This window comes from Arvicola amphibius, chromosome 14 (assembly GCF_903992535.2).
Source record: "Arvicola amphibius chromosome 14, mArvAmp1.2, whole genome shotgun sequence".
Taxonomy (NCBI): domain Eukaryota; kingdom Metazoa; phylum Chordata; class Mammalia; order Rodentia; family Cricetidae; genus Arvicola; species Arvicola amphibius.
In genome coordinates, this window is record NC_052060.1 from 1,916,485 (window position 1) to 1,938,128 (window position 21,644).

Consider the following 21,644-nt stretch of genomic DNA (forward strand, 5'->3'; position numbering starts at 1 on the left):
TTCCAGTACTTGGGAAACAGAGGCCGGCAGATCTGTGAGTTTAAGGCCAGCCTGGTCTACAGAGAGAGTTCTAGGAGAGTCAAGAATACCTAAGGCTACATAAAGAAACCCTGTCTCGAAAAACAAAATAAGGCCAGGCAGTGGTCGCACACCTCTAATCCCAGCAGCCCAGAGTCAGAGTTAGTCAGCCTGGTCTACAGAGGGAGTTCCAGGATAGCCAGGGCTACAAGAAAGAAAGTAGTCCTTCAGGCTTCAAGCTTCAGGCTTCAGCTAGTATCAGTATTGGTGAAATCTTTCCTGAAGACAAGTTCCTCCTCTGGTTGACCAATGGCTCCAGCCATTTCCTTCCTTACATTAGATCTCTGTGAGGGAACTCTGTTCCAGTTACCTTATAAGCAACCACCACCACCACTGGGGCTCATCTGCTTGAATATTTGGTTCCCAGTGATGGGAACTGTAGGTGAATGTGTTACACCTGTGGAGTTGCAGAGATATCCTGATGTATCGGGAAGCCAGGTTATACTTAGAGCCGCAATAGGACAGCTCAGCTCTGTTCCCTTAAGGGAAAACGTCCTAACAGAGCTGTCTGCTTCTTCTTGGGTCTAAGATGTTACTTCTTTTGCTAGCACTATGCTACAAAGGAAGTCCCTGCAGAAATGTAGCCATCTCTTCTGACTCCTGCGAAAAGTTGTTACTTTTTTCTGCTATTCCTTGCTCAGCCCCCCTTAAGGAGCGACCTCGCAAGGTTCTTTTCTGTTCTGTTCTACCTTGCTCAGCGCTCAGTGATTGTTTTGTTTCCTGCTCCAGTTGTCCCTTTTACTCTACAGGAACTATTTGGTAAAGGATAGGAGTGTATTCGTGTTGTAGGAAGTGTGTCACTGGGATTGGGCTTTCAGGTTTCAAAAGCCCACAACAGGCTCAGTCTCTTGTCCTCTGCTCCCATTTTGTGGATAAGATGTAAACTCTTAGCTACTGCTCCAGCTCCATTCCTGCCTGCCGCCATGCTCCCCACCATGATGGACTAACCCTCTGAAACTAAGCAAATCCCCAATTCAGTGCTTTCTTATGCTTTCTTTTATAGGCTGCCTTGCTCATGGTGTCTCCTCACAGCAATAGAACAGTAACTAAGATACCCCTTTAATCCTAACGCTTGGGAAACAGAAGCAGCCAGATCTATGTGAGTTGAAGGCCAGCTAGGTCTTCATAGTGAAACTTTATCTCTAAGAAAAGAATATCCATTCCTGCCAGGACTATAAACATATAGTATGCTTTATTGAAGCAGAAAGTCTGGAAATAGGGCCTTTGAGTTTATGTTGTTGAAAAAGGTATAAGTCTCCAAGCTTGATGATCTGAATAACAATAATATATTTTTTTAAAAAAATTTTATTGTTTTTTTAAAATATTTATTTATTTTATTATGTATACAATATTCTGTCTGTGTGTATGCCTGCAGGCCAGAAGAGGGCACCAGACCCCTTTACAGATGTTTGTGAGCCACCATGTGGTTGCTGGGAATTGAACTCAGGACCTATGGAAGAGCAGGCAATGCTCTTAACCTCTGAACCTCCAGCCCTAAAAAAAATTTTTTTTTTTTTTTTTTTTTTTTTGGTTTTTCGAGACAGAGTTTCTCTGTGGCTTTGGAGCCTGTCCTGGAACTAGCTCTTGTAGACCAGGCTGGTCTCGAACTCACAGAGGTCCGCCTGCCTCTGCCTCCCAAGTGCTGGGATTAAAGGCGTGCGCCACCACCGCCCGGCTAAAAAAAAAAATTTTAAAGACCAGAACTAGTTACTCCTAATATACTTCCTTTAAAAATATTTTTATCATATTTATTTATTGTGTTTTTGTCACAAGGGCATAGGACAGAGATCAAAGGACAACTTAATAGAAATCAGTTATGCCTTTTTTTCATTTATTTACCCATTTATTTATTTATTATGTGGGTCCCAGGGATGGAACTCAGACCTGGCAACAAGTGCTTTTAACCACTGACCTGTCTGTATGACCTTATACATTGACTTTTGGTTCATTTGTTTGTTTTATGAAGGGGTTGGTGAGATGTTTTTTTCAGGCTGGCATAGAGTCCTTGTGTAGCCCAGCCTGGGCTAGAAATGAAAGAAATCCTGTCTCAGCCTCAGGAATTCTGGGGCTGCAGCCACCACTCGCGTCCTTTCAGGTCATTCTTGTCAAACATGATTCTGATGTTAGGAAGACAGTCTTTTTAACAGACATGAAGAACAACTAGATGGCTTTATAAAGAGAGAGGACCATTGACTGTAGACCATGGGAATTTCAACTTGAAATATAGGTTTCTGTGAATTTCTAAAACCGTAAAACTTGAGCACATAGGAGAAAAATCTTCATGACCTTGGGATAGACAGAGGTTTCTAAGCCTGATCCTGGCTCTCTGGAGGCTGAGGTAAGAGGATCACTGTGCAGTTAATACCAGCCTGGAGTAATGGAGAGTTCCGGTCTTTTGCACGTTAGCCTCTAATCCCAGGAGTGAGGAGTTGAGATGGGAGGATCAGGAATTCAGGGCCAACCTCAACGATGTAATGTTTTATTTTGAAGCTGACCTTCACTACTTGAATCCCCATCTCAACAATGAAGGGGGGGGGAGGAATAAAAGAAAGGAAAGAAAGAAGAAACATTTTTAGTGGGTCATGGATATGATCACACCAAAATTTCAGTGTTTGGAAGACTATTTTCATTTTTTGCTACTCCAGAGGCTAACATGTACATGCCTACGGAAGACCTTAGGCTTAAGCCTCAGTAGTTAGGGAAAAAACAAACATTTTGTTGTTGGTTAGGGCTGGTATTGCTGTCGCTGTCAGTAAGGAGGTAGACGCTGGTGGTCAAGGCCTAAAACAAGAGACCTAAAAATGAGGAGCTGAGTCTTAGGAAGCTGAGAGATGGGGAAGCAAGGCTGGTTGGCCAACAGAGAACCAAGTCACCCAGCACTCTGAAGGAAGAGGCAGATAAATCTGTGAGTTAAGGGACAGCTTGGGTTATAGAGCCTGTCTCAATTTAAGAAAAAGAAAAAGCCGGGCAGTGGTGTTGCACACCTTTAATCCCAACATTTGGGGGGGCAGTGGCTGGTGAATCTCTGTGAGTTGAAGGCCAGCCAGGTCTACAGAACGAGTTCCAGGACAGGCTCCAAAGCTACATAGAGAAACCCTGTCTTGAAAAAAAGAAAAAGATTTTCATTTAAGCAAGGAAATTAGGGAAGGGCAAAATAGTTCACTTTATAAAAGCACATGCCACCAAGCCTAAAGAATTAAACTGTGATCTCAGACCCCACATGCTAAAGAGAAACCAGCTCCCATAACTTGTTCCCTGACCTTTCCATACATGAGCTATGCTACAAATGCTCCCCCCCCACACACACACAGTAAGTTCAATTTCATGTCCCATAATTTTCTATTTTTATACAATCAATCCATTTGTTTGTTTTGGTTGGCTTTGTTCTGTGAGACAGGGTTTTTCTGTCTAGCCCTAACCTGAAACTTGCTCTGTAGACAGGCTGGCCTCAGACTCACAGAAATCCACCTGCTTCTGATTCCTGAGTGCTAGGATTAAAGGTGTGTGCCATCACTGCCTGACTAATCAGTTTCTTTTAAAGAAGCTAGAAAAAGGGACCAGAGAGATGGCTCAGCAGGTAAGAACACTTGCTATCTTAAAGAGTACATTGATTCTGTTCCCAGCATCCACATAGCTGTTTACAACCATCTGCAACTTCAGTTACTCTGGATCCATCCAGCCCCTGTCTTTTGTCCTCCAAAAGCCAAAATGTGTTTTGGTCGCACTTATATAAATTCAGTCAAAACACACACACACACACCAAAAACACAACTTAGGTGTAGATGTAGAAGAGATTATTGATGGATTGATGGTTAAGAACATTTTTGTAGATATCCCAGCACTTCTTGCTCTTGAAGCAAGGTAGAGAACGCACATGGTTGTTGACAAACATACATGAATCCATTTGCAGGGCATCAAGCACACACATGGTACACACACATATATGCAGGTGCAACACATGAATGAATAAATCTGGGCCGGGTGGTGGGGCACATGCCTTTAATCAGGAGGCAGAGGCTGGTGAATCTCTGTGAATTCGAGGCTAGCCTGGTTCACACAGTGAATTCCAGGACAGGCTCCAAAGCTACACAGAGAAACCCTGTCTCACCAAAAAAAAAAAAAATAAAAAAATAAAAAATAAATAAAGAGACCAAAATTCAGGGACAGCTGAGGGGGGCGAAAACTCATGTACATAAAATCAGATAAAGTTAAGAATTGCAGATTTTGCCGGGCGGTGGTGGCGCACGCCTTTAATCACAGCTCTCCGGAGGCCAGGCTGGTCTACAAGAGCTAGTTCCAGGACAGGCTCTAAAGCCTGTCTGAGAAACCCTGTCTCAAAAAACAAAACAAAACAAAAAAGAATTGCAGATTTTGTTTTAAAAATATTTGCTTACTTATATATGTGTGTATACATATGTGAGTTGTCAGAGTACAGCTCACAGGAGTCTTATTTTTATTCCACCATGTGGTCCTCAGACTTAGCCACAAGTGTCTCCATGCTCTGACCTGTCTTGCAGGCCCAAAACTGCAGGAGTTTTCAAGTATTGGGAGGCCATTTCTGGGGACAAAAGTAACAGAAGTTTGGCAAAACATGCAACTTTCAGGATGAGATGGTAATTTTGTAGGAGGAATATATATGTGTAACTCCAGCTATTCTAAAGGGTTAACAAGCTCTCTGGAAGAACTTTTTGTCGTAAAGTTCCCCTGCAGAGGACAACCAGTAGTGGCGCTATACTAAGTTAAGGTCATAAACCACTGAGTTTAATTTTGTACCCCTGTGTTAGTCAGGGTTTTCTAGAGGAACAGAATGGATGGGGGAGGGAATGTAGTAAAAAGGCTTGCAGGCTCTGATCCAGCAAGTCCAGCAGTGACTGTCTACCAATGGAAAGAAAGGCCATCTTCAGAGAACTGAAATGCGCTTCCGCTTCCAGTTGAGGAAGAATTGGGAATGAGAGATTTTTATTTTCCTCCAGAGGGAGGATTGTATCAGTACTGATCAAGATATGGACTGGTTGTTGATGATACCAGTTCTGGTTCTACAAAGTAGCTCAAAGAAGTTCTTGTGATTTAGAGGGCAAGATGGGTCTCAGATGATACCTGTGCTCTGGGGTTTCTCACTTCATAGATAATTGCCCTTACGGGACTTGGGGCGTTGATGATTATTCTGAGAATTCAACATGACTGCAGGTTTAGTATAGTAACTTCTCTCTGCGTTCAGCTTTGAAAGGCAAAAGATTAGAGATAGGATAGACAACCATTCCTTTACGGATTAATCTGCCTGGGCTCAGAATTAGTCAGGTAAGCCAAAGTAAAAGACAGACACAATGAAGGCAGAAGGCCCTGGTTTGGGGCCTAAGATAGGAATCACTTCAAAGACAGATTCTAAGTGTCACACAGTTTTATTGTTTGGCTGCAGATTTCCAGCTTTTTTTCCCATTATATAAACTTGTAGAGGCAGACATCTTCAGTATTGAGAGGAGAACTAACAGTGACGTAGTCAGGAGCTGTGGGCTGCGTTCCCGCCGCCCTGCTTTCGGCCTCCTGACTAGCTTATGCCCCAAAATAATTACACAGAAACTGTATTCTTTTAAATACTGCCTGGCCCATTAATTTCAGCCTCTTACTCACAATCTTGACTAACCCATATCTAATAATCTATGTAACACCACGAGCGGTGTCTTACCGGGAAATATTCAGCATGTCTGACCTGGTGGCTGGCTTCATCGCATCTGGCATCTCTCTGAGGAGAGGCACGGTAGTCTATCTCACTTAGGAGAGGCGTGGCATCTGACTGAGCCATCTACCTCACTTCCTTCTTCCTGTTCTGTCTACTCCACCCACCTAAGGGCTGGCCAAGGCAGTTTCTTTATTAAAGCAGAAGACCCTCCCATATCAAAAGGGTACCTAAGGAACTTGTTAGGCTACTGGAAATACCTTTGTTTTTCTGTGTTGGGCAGTAACAAGGGTGTGTGTGTGTGTGTGTGTGTGTGTGTGTGTGTATGTGGAGTCTAGGGTTACAGTAAGAAGCTACTCTGACAGTCCTAAAAAGCTGTTCTCCCCCACTGGCCTTTATTTGCCAATTCAAGGCACAGTAGTGGAATTCAGAAAGCAGAAAAGGGAGGTTTATTCAATATGGCCACGTTGAAAAGAAACAGAGATCCAGTTATATATCTCATCCCTCCCCCGCCTTGTTCATTTTTAGGATTTTAACATCAAGTTACTGGGATTGTTAGGAAAAATCCATTTCCTGATGAGATAGATGTTTCTGTAATTGCTAGTATTTAATAGGGAAATATTTGGGATTGGGTTAGAGAGGTGGTTCAGTGATTAAAAGCAATTATTAACCTTCTAAAGGATCTGATTCTTACTCCTAGCATTTCCTATCCTCTTCTGGTATCAGAAAGCATCTGTACCCCTGTGATGTAGTAACATAAATAAAAGTAAAATCTTAAAAAAAAAAAACTAGATTAATAACATGTTTTTCCCATGTTTGTTTTTGAATAGGGACTCATATAATCCAGATTGGACTCAAGCTACTGTGTAGCCAAAGTTACCTTCAACATCTGATCTTCCAGCCTCTACCGCTCTCCTACTTTTCCCCCCAAACTTGATACATGATATTGTTACATACTAGGCAGACACTTTTTAAACTGAACCCCAACTCTAATGCCATTTTCTTAATTTTAAAATGTGTGTGTGCATCTGTGTGCCTGAGCGTGTGTGTGCACTCATATATGCAGGCTACCATCAGAAGACAACTTTGAAAAGTTATATCTCTCCATCCACTGTGGGCCCTAGGGTTTGAACTTAGATTATCAGCAATTGCTTTTATCCTAAGCTATCTCGCCAGCACTAATTTTAATATTTTTGGATAGAGTTTTGCTGTGCCCTACTGTCTCAGTTCCCACTCAGTAGCTCAGGCTGACTTGAAGTTTGTGGTACTCCTTCTGGCTCAGCCGCCTGTATGCTGAAGTTAAACAGTTATGAGCCACCATGCATGTCAGCTAATCCCACATTTTAGAGACATGTAGATAAGTCCATTAATTAATAAACTATGACATGTGGCTAATGATAATAAAAAATTATGAGTTTAGAGACTTAGTTACTTTCCTGATATTAACAATGCCCTAGAAGAAGAAACTTAAGGGATAAACCGTTTATTTTAGCTCACAGTTGAGGCTGCAGTTCAACTTTGTCAGGGAAACGGGAACTTGAAGCAGGTTGTCACATCATATCCACAGTCAGGAAATGAAGATGGATAAATAAAAGCTGCTTCTCGGTTCTCCTTCTCAACATCCCATTTTAGAAGAAGGACACCACTCACTGAGGTGGATGGTCTTCCACCTCATTGACTAAGTCCCAATTGGGCTGAAGCCATGACTCAGCAGGTAGATCTAAGCACACGCTGCAGAAGCCTGACAGCCTGCATTCTTCCAAATCCACAGCAAAGTGGAAGGAGAACCTAAAACACAGTGTTGTTCTCTGACCTCCATACATGCACGATTCCACATACTTGTGTACACAAAATGCAAGCAATAATTCTTTTAGAAAGATAACCTCTTTTTTGGTTTTTTTTTTTTTTTTTTTTTTTTTTTTTTTTTTTTTTTTGAGACAGGGTTTCTCTGTAGCTTTGGAACTTGTCCTGGAACTAGCTCTTGTAGATCAGGCTGGCCTCGAACTCACAGAGATCCGCCTGCCTCTGCCTTCCCAGTGCTGGGATTAAAGGCGTGTGCTACCACCTGGCCAAGAAAGATAATCTCTTACAATCATGTTCAGAGCCCCCATCTCGCAGGTAGTTCTGTATTTTGTCAAGTTGAAATTAACACTCACCTAACCCCATCACAACACCACCCCTTATCAGCTTGACACTCAAGCACACCACTTTTAAGTGTGACCTTCCATCCAATGTCCTCATACTCTGAAGATGTGAAGTGCATTCAGTCCAACCCTTAAAGCGGTGATCCTTAGTCAGGAGGTAGAGAAATGATTCAATCATTCAGCACACTTCTTGAAAAGGATGTGTATTCGGTTCCAAATAAAAATTATATGGATATCCCGTGAGAAACAGCACACAAGAGTGGACCCCACCCCACAAATACAAATTTGGATCCACATGAACACATATACAAAAACCCCACAGACATGGTGTATTACACCTTTAATTCTATAATGTAGAAGGCTAAGGAAGGAAAATAACCTTATCTGGTTAGTTCCAGGCCAGCCTGGGCTACAGTATAACACCTTGTTTGAAAAATCAGGAAGAAAGAAGGGAAGGAACCCATCTTGCTCAGGATTTAGCTGAATAGTAAACAACTTGCCTGATATGCGCAAGTCTACGGATTAGACGCTCCCCTAGACAAGTTTAGCTCTTTATCCAGTATTTAACTGTATAGCCTTTATCTTTTGTAAGTATAGAACGTTACTTAGCCAGGCATGGTGGGACACACCTGTAATTACAGTACTTTGGGAGACAGAGACTGAGGATTAGGAATAATTTCAAATGTAGTAGATTCAAGGCCATCCTGAGCTACAGAAGACCTGTCTTAAACAAAATAAAAGAAGGGGCTGGGAGATGGCTTAGTTAAAAAATACTGTTCTCCAGAATATCTGGGTTCATTTCCCAGCACCCATATCCAGCAGCTCTCTAACTTCAGGGCATCAGACTCTCTTTTCTGGTCTCTGTAGGCACGTTTGTGCACATGCCATACACATACATATACATAAATTAAAAATAAAGATTTAATTAATGAAATTAAAAGCTAGTTGATTACCTATAATCCTAGCACTCAGAAGACAGGCAGGAAGGATCGATCACCACAGCTTCAAGACCAGCCTGGTTTGCCTGGTGCATTCTGAGCCAGCGAAGGCTTTGTAGCACAGCCTTATCTCAAAAGGAAAAGAAAAAAAAAGAGAGAGCAATTTAGATAACTCAGTGATCAATTTTTTGTCTGTGTGTGCTGTGTTGTCTCTTTTAGTGAATGGAATTCCCTCCAGAAGTCCCAGATTGGTTGCGTCTATGGATGATTCTGTAGACAGTCTGTTGCAGCGGATAGTACAGCATGATGAGCAAGAGTCCATGGAGAAAAATACCGATGCCGCAATTGCAACTGTGTCTGTACCACCTTCCTCCAGTCCAGGCCATAGCTATAGCAAAGAGCGAGCCCTAGGTAAATCAGATAGTCTTCTAGTGTCTGCAGTCCCAAGTGACTCTTGTAATAATAATGTCCCACTTCTTTCTGAAAAATTAGCAAGTCGATGTTCTCCCCATCATATCAAGAGAAGTGTAGTTGAAGCTATGCAGCGCCAAGCTCGGAAAATGTGCAATTATGACAAAATCTTGGCCACCAAGAAAAACCTGGACCACGTCAATAAAATTTTAAAAGCCAAAAAACTTCAAAGGCAGGCCAGGACAGGAAACAATTTTGTGAAACGCAGACCAGGTCGACCTCGGAAATGTCCCCTCCAAGCCGTGGTATCAATGCAAGCATTCCAGGCTGCCCAGCTGGCCAGCCCAGAACTGAATGAAAGTGAAGACGTAGCGCTGCACCTCAGTCCAGACACAGTCACTGATGCGATCGAGGCTGTGGTTCAGAGTGTGAACCTTAACTCAGAACATAAGAAGGGGTTGAAGAGGAAAAACTGGCTGTTAGAAGAACAAACTAGGAAAAAGCAGAAGACAATACCAGAGGAAGAACAACAAGAAAACAATAAAAGGTAATTTCTTTCTTAAGATGCTATGGTCTAAATAACAGCACTCTAACTTCTTTATTTTCTTGTTGAACTTCTATATGTGTGTATGCATACGATGACAGGTGTAAGGGAACCCCAAAAACAATCTGTGAGATCTCTTCCACCTCGTGGGTCCCAGACATCAAATTTGGCTCATTGGGCTTGGCAGTGGCATCTTCATTGATGAGCTAATTCTCCAAGACCAGCTTAAGTGTCTCCAAAGTATATTATATTTATGTAACTGAATCAATCTTCCTTCCTTCCTTCCTTCCTTCCTTCCTTCCTTCCTTCCTTCCTTCCTTCCTTCCTTCCTTCCTTCCCCCCCCCCCCCACCAGACGTGATTTCTCTGTGTATCTCTGATTGTCCTGGAACTTGCTTTGTAGACCAGGCTGGCCTCAATTACCAAGATCCACCTGCCTCTGCCCCCTAACTGCTGGGGTTAAAAGTGTGCCCTACAGCCTGGCTTCTTTAGGCTGTTTTCTTTTTTGTTTGTTTGTTTGTTTTATAGATAAGGCTGGCCTTGAAATCATAGAGGTCAGCCTGGCCCTCCCTCCTGAGTGTGGGGATTAAAGGCGTGCACCACCACACCCTGCCAAGGACTGTTTTCTATATATAAGAATGTTTTTGGTGAAGTACTCATGCATGCCAATGATTCCAGGTTGAAGAACAATCTGGAGTTTTAATGTCAATCTGAGCTATACTAATATTGAATTTCGGCTATCCTAGGCCACATAATATAGCTAGAGCTTTTTTTTAAAAAAACACTAGGTGTTTTAAAAACAAATCAAAAAATTATTTTGATATAGTAAAAAAAGTAAAAGGGCCTAAGATTCAAAACAAAAAAAATGAACCTTTAGTTAATGAATTGAAGGGTCTAATGTGATAAACAGCCCAAAGAATTTATTGATATTTATTGAGCTCTACATTTTTCTCAGCTCCCCTCCCTGCCTCTCTCCTCCCCCATCGACCCTCCCCCAAGGTCCCCATGCTCCCAATTTACTCAGGAGATCTTGTCTTTTTCTGCTTTCTACTTCCCATGTAGATTAGATCTATGTAAGTGTCTCTTAGTGTCCTTATTGTTGACTAAGTTCTCTGGAATTGTGGTTTGTAGGCTGGCTATCTTTGCTTAATGTTTAAAAACCATTTTGTAAATGTACCACATTTTCCTCATCCATTCTTTGATTGAGGGGCATTTAGGTTGTTTCCAGGTTCTGGCTATGACAAACAAAACTGCTGTGAACATAGTTGAGCACATGTCCTTATGGCACGATTGAGCATCCTTTGGGTATATAACCAAAAGTGGTATTAGTGGGTCTTGAGGAAGGTTGTTTGCTAACTTTCTGAGAAATTGCCACACTGACATCCAAAGGGGTTGTACCCATTGGTCCTCTTGTCTGTTCTTACGCCAATACCAAGCTGTTTTCAGTACTTTTAACTCTGTAGTAGAGTGTGAAATCTGGGGTTGTGATTCCACCAGAAGTTCTTTTATTGCACAGGATTGTTTTGGCTATCCTGGGATTTTTGCTTTTTTAAATGAAATTGAGTACTGTTCTTTCGAGGTCTTTGAATAATTTTGCTGGGATTTTGATGGGCATTGTGTTGAATCTGTAGATTGCTTTTGGTAAGATTGCCATTTTTACTATGTTAATTCTGCCTACCCAAGAGTATGGGAGGTTTGTCCACTTTCTGGTGTCTTCTTCAATTTCTTTCTTCAAAGATTTAAAGTTCTTGTCATACAAGTCTTCCACTTGTTTGGTTAGAGTTAACTCTGAGATATTTTATGATATTTGTGGCTATTGTGAAGGGTGTTGCTTCTCTGATTTCTTCCCCAGCCCTTTTATCATCTGTGTGCAGGAGGGCTACTGATTTTTTTTTTTTTTTTTGAGTTAATCTTGTATCCTGCTACATTGCTGAAAGTGTTTATGAGTTGTACAAGTTTTTTGGTAGAATTTTTGGGATCACTTATGTAAACTATCATATCAGCATACAGTGAGAGTTTGACTTCTTCTTTTCCAATTTGTATCCCCCTTGATCTCCCTTTGGTATCTTATTGCTCTAGCTAGGACCTCAAGAACTATATTGAATAGATATGGAGAGAGTGGACAACCTTGTCTTGTTCCTGATTTCAGTGGAATCGCTGGGAGTTTCTCTCCATTTAGTTTGATGTTGGCTATTGGCTTGCTGTATATTGCCTTAATTATGTTTAGGTATGTTCCTTGTATCCCTGCTCTCTCCAAGGCCTTTATCATGAAAGGATGTTGTATTTTGTCAAATGCTTTTTCAGTACCTAATGAAATGATCATGTGGTTTTTATTTTTCAGTTTGTTTATATGGTGGGTTATGTTGACAGATTTTCGTATGTTGAACCATCCCTGCATCTGTGGGATGAAGCCGACTTGGTCATGGTGGATGATGGTTCTGATGTGTTCTTGGCTTCGATTTGCCAGTATTTTATTTAGTATTTTTACATCAATGTTCATGAGTGAGATTGGTCTGTAATTTTCTTTCTTAATATTGTCTTTATGTGGTTGGGTATCAGGGTAAATGTAGCCTCATAAAAAGAGTTTGGCAATGTTCCCTCTGTTTCTCTTGTGTGGAATAATTTGAGGAAATCTATTTTGTTGATTGGTATTAGTTCTTTGAAAGTCTTGTAGAATTCTGAGCTGAAACCATCTGGTGGTCCTGGGCTTTTTTTGATTGGGAGACTTTTGATGACTGTTTCTATTTCTTCAGCAGTTATAGGTCTGTTTAATTTGCTTATCTGGTCTTGATTTAATTTTGGTGAGTGATACTTATCTAGAAAGTTGTCCATTTCCTTTAAGTTTTCCAATTTTGTGGAGTACAGGTTTTCAAAATACGACCTGACGAGCCTCTGTATTTCCTCCGTGCTGTTGTTATGTCCCGTTTTTCATTTCTGATTTTGTTAATTTGGATATTCTCTCTCTGCCTTTTGGTTGGTTTGGGTAAAGGTTTGTCTATTTTGTTGATTTTTCGAAGAACCAACTCTTTGTCTCATTGACTCTTTGTATTGTTTTCTTTGTTTCTATTTTGTTGATTTCATCTCTCAATTTGATTACTTCCTGCTGTCTAGTTCTCTTAGGTGAGTTTGCTTCTTTTTGTTCTAAAGTTTTCAAATGTTCTGTTAATTCATTAGTGTGGGATTTTTCCAGCTTCTTTATGTAGGCGTTTAGTGCTATGAACTTCCTCTTAACACTGCTTTCATTGTGTCCCATAAATTTGGGTATGTTGTGTGGTCATTTTTATTGAATTTTAGGAAGTCTAATTTCCCCCTTTATTTCTTTCATGACCCATTGATGATTCAGGTAAGTGTTGTTTAATTTCTATGTTTGTGGGTTTTCTGGAGTTAGTATTGCTATTGACTTGTAGTTTTAAAGCATGGTGATCTGATAAGGTACATTGGGTTATTACATTTTTTTGTATTTGTTGAGGTTTGTTTTGTTACCGAGTATGTGGTCAATTTTTGAGAAGGTTTCATGAGAAGAAGGTATATTTCTTTCTGTTTGGATGGAATATTTTATAGATGTCTATTAAGTCCATTTGAGTCATAACATCTGTTCTCTTACTTCTCTGTTCATTTTTTCCTGTTTGACCTGTCCAGTGGTGAGAGGGGAGTGTTGAAGTCTCCCACTATTAGTGTATGGGGTTTAATGTATGATTTAAGCTTTAGAAGTATTTCTTTGACATATGAGGGTGCCCTTGTATTTAGGGCATAGATGTTCAGTATTGAAATTTCCTTTTGATGGAGTTTTCCTGTGACTAATATGAAATGTCCTTCTTTGTCTCTTTTGACTGATTTTAGCTTGAAGTTTATTTTGTTAGATATTAGGATAGCTACACCAGCTTGTTTCTTAGGTCCTTTTGATTGGTATATTTTTTCCCCAACCTTTTACTTTGAGACGATGTCTGTCTTTGAGGTTGAGATGTGTTTCTTGTATGCAGAAGCGGGATGGATTCTGTTTTTGTATCCAATCTGTTAGCCTGTGCCTTTTTATAAGTGAGTTGAGTCCATTTACATTAAGGGATATTAATGACCAGTGGTTGCTATCTCCTGTTAATTTAGTTTTCATTGTTGGTGATGTTAATTTATGCATTTTTTTCTTCTTTGGGATTTGCTGTAATGAGATCATCAATTATCTGTTTTTGTTGGAGTAGCCATCTTCCTTGGGTTGGAGTTTTCCTTCTAGTATTTTGTGTAGGGCTGGGTTTGTGGCTAGGTATTGGTGAAATCTAGATTTGTCATGGAATATCTTGTTTTGTCCTTCTATGGTGATCAACAGTTTTCCTGGGTATAGTAGTCTCTGCTAGCATCCGTGGTCTGCATAATGCTTGACCATGCTTTCATTGTCTCCAGTGAGAAGTCAGGTGTAATTCTGATAGGTCTACCTTTATATGTTACTTGGTCTTTTTCCTTTACACCTCTTTTTAAATATATTATGTATACAATATTCTGTCTGTGTGTATGCCTCCGGTCCAGAAGAGGGCACCAGACCCCATTACAGATGGTTGTGAGCCACCATGTGGTTGCTGGGAATTGAACTCAGAACCTTTGGAAGAGCAAGCAATGCTTTAACCTCTGAGCCATCTCTCCAGCCCCCTCCTTTGCAGCTCTTAATATTCTTTCTTTACTCTGTATGTTTAGTGTTTTGATTATTATGTGGCGAGAGATCTTTTTTTTTTTTTTTTTTTTTTTGGATCCAGTCTATTTGGTGTTCTGTAAGCTTCATGTATCTTCATTGGCATATCTTTCTTTAGAAAGGGAAAGTTTTCTTCTATGACCTTGTTAAATAAATTTTCAATGCCTTTGATTTGAACTTCTCCTTCTTCTATACCTATTATTCTAAGATTTGGCCTTTTTATATTGTTCCATATTTCAAGGATATTTTGGGTTACACTTTTGTTAGATTTAATGTTTTCTTTAACAGATGAGTCTATTTCCTCTATTGTATCTTCAGCGCTTGAGATTTTTATTTTTTTTCTTCCATTTCTTGTATTCTGCTTTCTGCTGTTCATGCTTGCAGTTGTGGTTCCTGCTCTTTTTGGTTTTTTGAGACAGTGTTTCTCTGTGGCTTTGCAGTCTGTCCTGGAACTAGCTCTTGTAGACCAGGCTGGTCTCGAACTCATAAAGATTCGCCTGCCTCTGCCTCCTGAGTGCTGGGATTAAAGGCGTGCATCACCACTGCGTGGCTGGTTCCTGCTTTTTTTCCTCATTATTTCTGTTTCTATAATTACTTTGGCTTGTGTGTGTATGTGTGTGTGTGTGTGTGTGTGTTTATTGTGTTTATTGTTTTTATCTCAGTTTTCAAGACCTGAATAGTTTCTTTTATGTTTGGTTTCTTTTTCTTGGTTTTCTTTAAGTGATTTGCTGATGTCTTCCAATTTTTTTCTTTGTCTTTTCCTTCATTTCTTTAAGGGAATTTCTCATTTCTTCTTTAGAATTTGAAACATTCTCTTGAAGTTATGATTAGGTCAATTTCTTCTGCTTCATTCATATTTGGTTGTTTAGGTCTTGCTTTTGTAGGGTCTTTAGGTTTTACTGGTATTGTGTTGTTCTTTGTGGTGTAGCGTGTGGTCTTCCCTTTTCTACTCATCTTTTCCTCTAATAGGTGTGGCTGGTGCTGTCTGAGATTCTGTTGAATAATCGTCTAGGTGCCAGTGAATCCACAGCTCAGATGGTTGTTCCTCGTGGTACAGTCAGTGTCACAGTTCTAGTTACCCCGTTGGTTACTCCGTGTTCCTGGAGGTAGCCCAGTGCTCCTGGGCTATGCTCCACTCCCTTGGAGTTTGCTGTCTCGGGCCTACTTTGGTCTAGGTTACAGGCTTTGCACTGTTTCTGTAAATCCTGGTCTGGATCTCCTCCTGCAGAAGTTCCTGGATTGGAGTTGGACCTGGAAAGGTTTCTGGCTCCTGTCTACTGCCTCGGTGGTCCCAGGCTCAGGTGCGCCCAAACCCCCACAGAGGACCTGCTTACTTCCTCAGAGGTCCCAGACTCTCGCTTGGACATGCAGGGGTTCCAGGTTCCTGCCTATTCCCTTTGATGTCCCAGACCAATGCCCAAACCCATAGAGGACCTGACTCAGGCCTACTCTCTCTGAGGTCCCAGACTTATGCCTGGCCCCACCGAGGTCTTTGGTTCCTGCCTGTTTCCTTGGAGGACCCAGGTTAACTCACCCCCAGGCTGACAGAGGTCCTGGCTCCAGCCTAGTTCCTGGGAGGTCCTAGACTCTGACCCAGACCCACCGGGATGTTAGCTTAGGTCTACTCCCTTGAAGGTTCCAGATTCACGTCTGGACCCTCAGCAGTCCCTTATACCTGTTCCAGTGGAGATCGTTGACTCTGGATCTGGTCGCTTGCTCAATCCTGATCTGCCCATGTCCCAGGACTAGGTTTGCTCCTGGCTTCTGCTCCTGGTGGAGCTTGTTCCTCTCTGTGTCCTAGGTAGTTGGTTCAGTCCCACTCTGGTGGAGATCGCAGACTCTGAGTCAGGTCGTTGGATCAATCCTGGTTTGCCAGTGTCCCAGGACTGGGTTGGTTCCCGGGACTGGATTTGCTCCTGGCTTCTAACCTTGAAATTCTTATATCCTGCTTTCTCTCACTGTCTTGTGTTCTTCATTGGTGACTTTCAGCACATTTATTATCATTTGCTTTGTTTTATTTGAGTTGATCTTCCTCATGGTGACTTAGATTCACCTAACTTCAAGTTTATACTTTTATCAAATTTAAAGAGATTTTAGCCATAGCTATTTAAATGTTGTTACATTGTAAGCTATTGAACTACAACCTAGCTATAGTTCCAAGCTGGTTTTTTGTTTGTTGGTTTGTTTGATTGTTTTAAATTGGTCTTCTAAAAGAGCAAGAAGTACTCTTAATGACTGAGCTATTTATTGCTCTAGTCATTGGCGCAGCCTAGGATGGCCTTGAACTTGTGATCCTCCTCTCCTGAGTACCCTACCCGGTGTATACCACAAACAGTAGATTTGTTTAATATGTAATGTTAGAGGACCAAAGGGGTAGGTAGGGCTGTGTGTGTGGTGGTAATTTTTTTTGGTTTTTTTTTAAATATTTATTTATTATGTATACAGCATTCCTTCCATGTATGTCTGCAGGCCAGAAGAGGGCACCAGACCCCATTACAGATGGTTGTGAGCCACCATGTGATTGCTGGGAATTGAACTCAGGACCTTTGGAAGAGCAGGCAATGCTCTTAACCTCTGAGCCATCTCTCCAGCCCCATTTTTTTGGTTTTTTGTTTTTAGAGACAGGGTTTCTCTGTAGCTTTGGAGCCTGTCTTGGAACTAGAGCTTGTAGCCCAGTCTGGCCTTGAACTCACAGAGATCTGCCTGCCTCTGCCTCCAAAGTACTGAGATTAAAGGCGTGCGCCACTACCACCCAGCTGTGCTGTTAATTTTTTTGGAAAGTTCTCAGTTAATTGTCCAAACAGGCCTTCTACTTGACTTCACTCAGCCTCAGCCTAGGTAGTAGTTTGGTTTATAGACTTGCACCGCCATCAGGTTTACTTTGAAATTTTTTTGTTGTTATCCTTGGTTAGATACAGTCATACTCTGTATGCTAGGCTGATTTCACATGGATGTCTTCATTCATTAGCCTCTAGGATCTGGGATTACAGGTATGAGCCAGGATGCTGGACTGCTCTGATTTTGATTTTCTGAGATAAGGTGACCTTAAACTTGCTGTACAGCTAAGAATGATTTGAACTTATATTTCTGCATCAACTCCTTTGTTTTTAGTGAATTTATTTGTTTTTATTTTATGTGCATTGTTGTTTTGCCTGCATGTGGGTCTGTGTGAAGGTATCAGATCCCCTGGAGCTGGAGTTACAGACAGTTGTGAATTACTATGTGGGTGCTTCAACTTGAACCCAGGTCCTCTAAAAGAGCAATTCTTAACTGCTAATCCATCTCTCTAGCCCTTTGGCTCAACTTCTTAAGCAGTAGGATTAAAAGCACTAACCAATACATCCATGTGCCTTGGTGTTTCTTTTTCTTTTTGTTTGTTTACCCCCACCCTCCAAGACAGGGTTCCATTGTGTAGCCCTGGCTGTCCTGGAAATTGCACTATAGACCAGACTGGCCTCAAACGCAGATCTGCCTGCTTCTGCCTCCTGAGTGCTGGGGATTAAATGTGTGAGCCATCCACCCAACTTTTATTATTTATTTATTTGTTTGTTTGGTTGGTTGGTTGGTTGGTTGGTTTTTCGAGGTAAGGTTTCTCTGTAGCTTTGGAGCCTGTCCTGGACTAGCTCTTGTAAACCAGGCTGGCCTTGAACTCACAGAGATCCACCTGCCTCCTGAGTTTTGTTTTTGTTTGTTTTTTTAAAGACAGGGTCTTACTGTGTAGCTTTGGCTAGTATAGACCAAGCTGTCCACCAGGTCATAGAACAGTGATTGCCTCTGGAATTAAAAGTGGGCATCAATATGCCTGATGCATGACTATGAGGTCAGGGCATGGGAATAAGAGCCACAAGAATCAGGATCTTAAGATCATTATTGTCTACATAGCAGGTTCAAGGCTAAGACTCTGCCTCAAAACTTACAACAAATACACATATGTGTATGTGTATAATTTTTCACAATAACATCTTCAAATTATTTTTTTCTAGTTTTATAGAAACACCAGCTGAAATTCCCATTCCTCTTGAAACCCCCACCGAACCTTCTGAACCTGAAAGTACCTTGCAACCTGTGCTGGCTCTCATCCCACGAGAAAAGAAGGCCCCACGTCCTCCTAAGAAAAAGTACCAGAGAGCTGGGCTGTATTCTGATGTTTACAAAACCACAGAGTAAGTAGTGGCGACTGAAAGCTTTTATCTTCTTATCCCTATTATCCACCATAGCTTTACAATTTTTACTACATTTGTATAATCCAGTCTCCTCTCTACAGCCACAGACTGGGTGGCAGGCACCTTTAACCACTGAGCCTGAACAAAATATTTTTTTCACTACCAAAATCCAGTATATATAGCATTATATATGTGTTATGTGTATTGTATATGTACCAGTCTGGAGTACCTGAGTACTCACTGGATTGTTGATGCCACACTGTGGTACAGGTTATACTTATCTTCCCTGATGTTTAGCCTCTCTCTTCTACTTCCATTCTGTCAGTTGGAGTCTAATTATGCCTTTTATTGTTTAAAAATAAGAATGAAAGCTAGGTGTGGTGGTATACACCTGAAATGCCAGCACTCTGGAAGCAGAGGCAGGAAGATTGCCTCTTGTTCAAGGACATCATTCTCTACATAGTTCATTCCAGGCCTGCCAGGACGTTTCTTAAGTTTAAAAAAAAATTAGCGGGCTGGAGCGATGGCTCAGAGGTTAAGAGCACTGCCTGTTCTTCAAAAAGTCCTGAGTTCAATTCCCAGCAACCACATGGTGGCTCACAGCCATCCATAATGAGGTCTGGTACCCTCTTCTGGCTTGCAGGCATACACACAGACAGAATATTGTATTCATAATAAATAAAGAAATAATTTTAAAAAATTAGCCAGGCAGTGGTAGTGCACACCTTTAGTTCCAGCACTCAACAGGGCAAAGGCAGGCGGATCTCTGTGAGTTTGAGACCATCCTGGTCTACAGAGCTAGCTCCAGGACAGGTTCTACAACTACAGCGAAACCCTGTCTTAAAAACCAAAGAAAATAAAAATAAAAAATTAATTAATTATTTAATTAAATAAAACCCCAAAAGGAAGCTAAATAGCATTGTCTGCATAAGTAAATGTATTTTAAATTTCATTGATTAAATGGTCAAATGAATAGTTTGAAGAATTTTATAGTTCCTTGATAGAACTTGGTAAGTACTCCTTTGTTACATTTTTTTGACACAGACTGAAACTGACTATGTAGAGCATACTAGCCCGCCAGCGCTGGCTGAGATCACTGGTGTTTAGTATAGTTAGAAAGCTTTGGGCTGGATATGTAGATTGTTTATGCTGAAAATTTTACATCAGGTTTCAGGTGCCTCATAACCTGGATATGGTTGGGCTTTTGTGTAACACAGCACTGCAGAGGGTGCTGAGGAGGGAGAAGGAGATGTTGAAACCCACCCTTACCACATAGAGAATTTTAGACTAGCATGGCCTACATGAAACCCTGTCTTTTAGGGGCAGGGGATAGGATGGGGTTTTGTTTTTTGGATTTGGTTTTTCTTTTTTTGTTGTTGTTTGTTTGGGTTTTTTTTGCTTTTTAAAAATTTTTTATTGATATTTATTGAGCTCTACATTTTTCTCAGCTCCCCTCCCTGATCCTCTCCCTGACTCGCCCTTCTCCCCTCCAATCTTCCCCCAAGATCCTCATGCTCCCAATTTACTCAGGAGATCTTGTCTTTTTCTACTTTCTACTTCCCATGTAGATTAGACCTATGTAAGTCTCTCTTAGTGTCCTCATTGTTGTCTAAGTTCTCTGGGATTGTGGTTTGTAGGCTGGCTTTCTTTGCTTTATGTTTAAAAAATACCTATGAATGAGTACATGTGATAATTGTCTTTGTCTAGGTTACCTCACTCAAAATAATGTTTTCTAGTTTTATCCATTTTCCTGCAAAATTCAAGCTGTTGTTATTTTTTTCTGCCGTGTAGTACTTCATTGTGTAAATGTACCACATTTTCTTCATCCATTCTTTGATCAAGGGGCATTTGGGTTGTTTCCAGATTCTGGCTATGACAAACAAAGCTGCTATGAACATAGTTGAGCTGGGGGTGGATTTTTTTTTTTTTTTTTTTTTTTTTTTTTGGTTTTTCGAGACAGGGTTTCCCTGTAGTTTCTAGAGCCTGTCCTGGAACTAGCTCTTGTAGACCAGGCTGGCCTCGAACTCACAGAGATCCGCCTGCCTCTGCCTCCCGAGTACTGGGATTAAAGGCGTGCGCCACCACCGCCCGGCTGGGGGTGGATTTTTAAACACCAAGCAGGTATTCATGGTATAAAGTTAAAAACTAGTTTTATGTCAAAGTGCTGGGATTAAAGGCATGAGCTATGACATCTGGCCTTAATTCAGTTTTTTATTTAATAATGTAAACAACAAAAATCTGAAACAGTCACTTAGCCATCCAGGTAGTTTGGGTGTAATTTTAAAGTTTTCTTTAATCCTATCACTTTAGAGGCATGCAGGTGGATTTCTGTGAATTTGAAGCTAGCCTACATAGCAAGTTCCTAGCCAGCTAGAGCTACATATACAGTGAGACCCTGTCTCAAAAAATAAATTAAACCTGGCTATGAGGCTCTGAACATAGCAGAAAAGTATAAAACTGAAAGAAGACTAAATGTACAAGCCCCAGCCTTGGGGTGTGGTGTGTTTGTAGAGTTTCCAGCACAGGCCTGCTCTTTACACTCATGACACTGTTTTACTCAAGAACAATTGATATGGCCCAGGTGTGTGTACATATAAAAGAGGTATCTGTCAGAGAGGTTGTAGTGAAATCCCCAAACTGGACTACTCTGTGTGTATGAGGACAGTTTATTTGGGATCAAAATGCTAAGGCTATCTCTGTTGGCAGAGAACAGCAACTTGTGGAAAAGTATTTTCTGTGATAGCAGGGTACAGGCTGTTTGAATTAGCTGGTAAACAGACCTCCCTCATGAGATCATGAAGGATAGGGAAGTTTGAGCTTCTGTTAGCAATATTGTCATCAGCACTGCTACTTCGGGGACCCACTTTGGACCAAACAGTATAAAAACCCAACATATACTGATAATAAATCATAAATTCATTTAAAAATTTAAGCTGGGCGGTGGTGGCACACGCCCTTAATCCTAGCAATTGGGAGGCAGAGGCAGGCAGATCTCTGTGAGTTCCAGACCAGCCTGGT

At 41.1% G+C, this 21,644-nt stretch overlaps 1 protein-coding gene across 4 annotated transcripts in view; it reads left to right on the forward strand.

Moving 5' to 3' along the window:
* The window catches only part of Ash1l (ASH1 like histone lysine methyltransferase), a 147,716-nt gene that overhangs the window by 57,666 nt on the left and 68,406 nt on the right, over positions 1–21,644 (forward strand). For all 4 annotated transcript variants that reach the window (XM_038311135.1, XM_038311133.1, XM_038311134.1 and 1 more), the window contains 2 exons: positions 9,054–9,792; positions 18,447–18,626. In XM_038311135.1, coding sequence (XP_038167063.1) covers positions 9,054–9,792; positions 18,447–18,626 — 919 coding nt within the window. The remainder of the gene's footprint in view (positions 1–9,053; positions 9,793–18,446; positions 18,627–21,644) is intronic.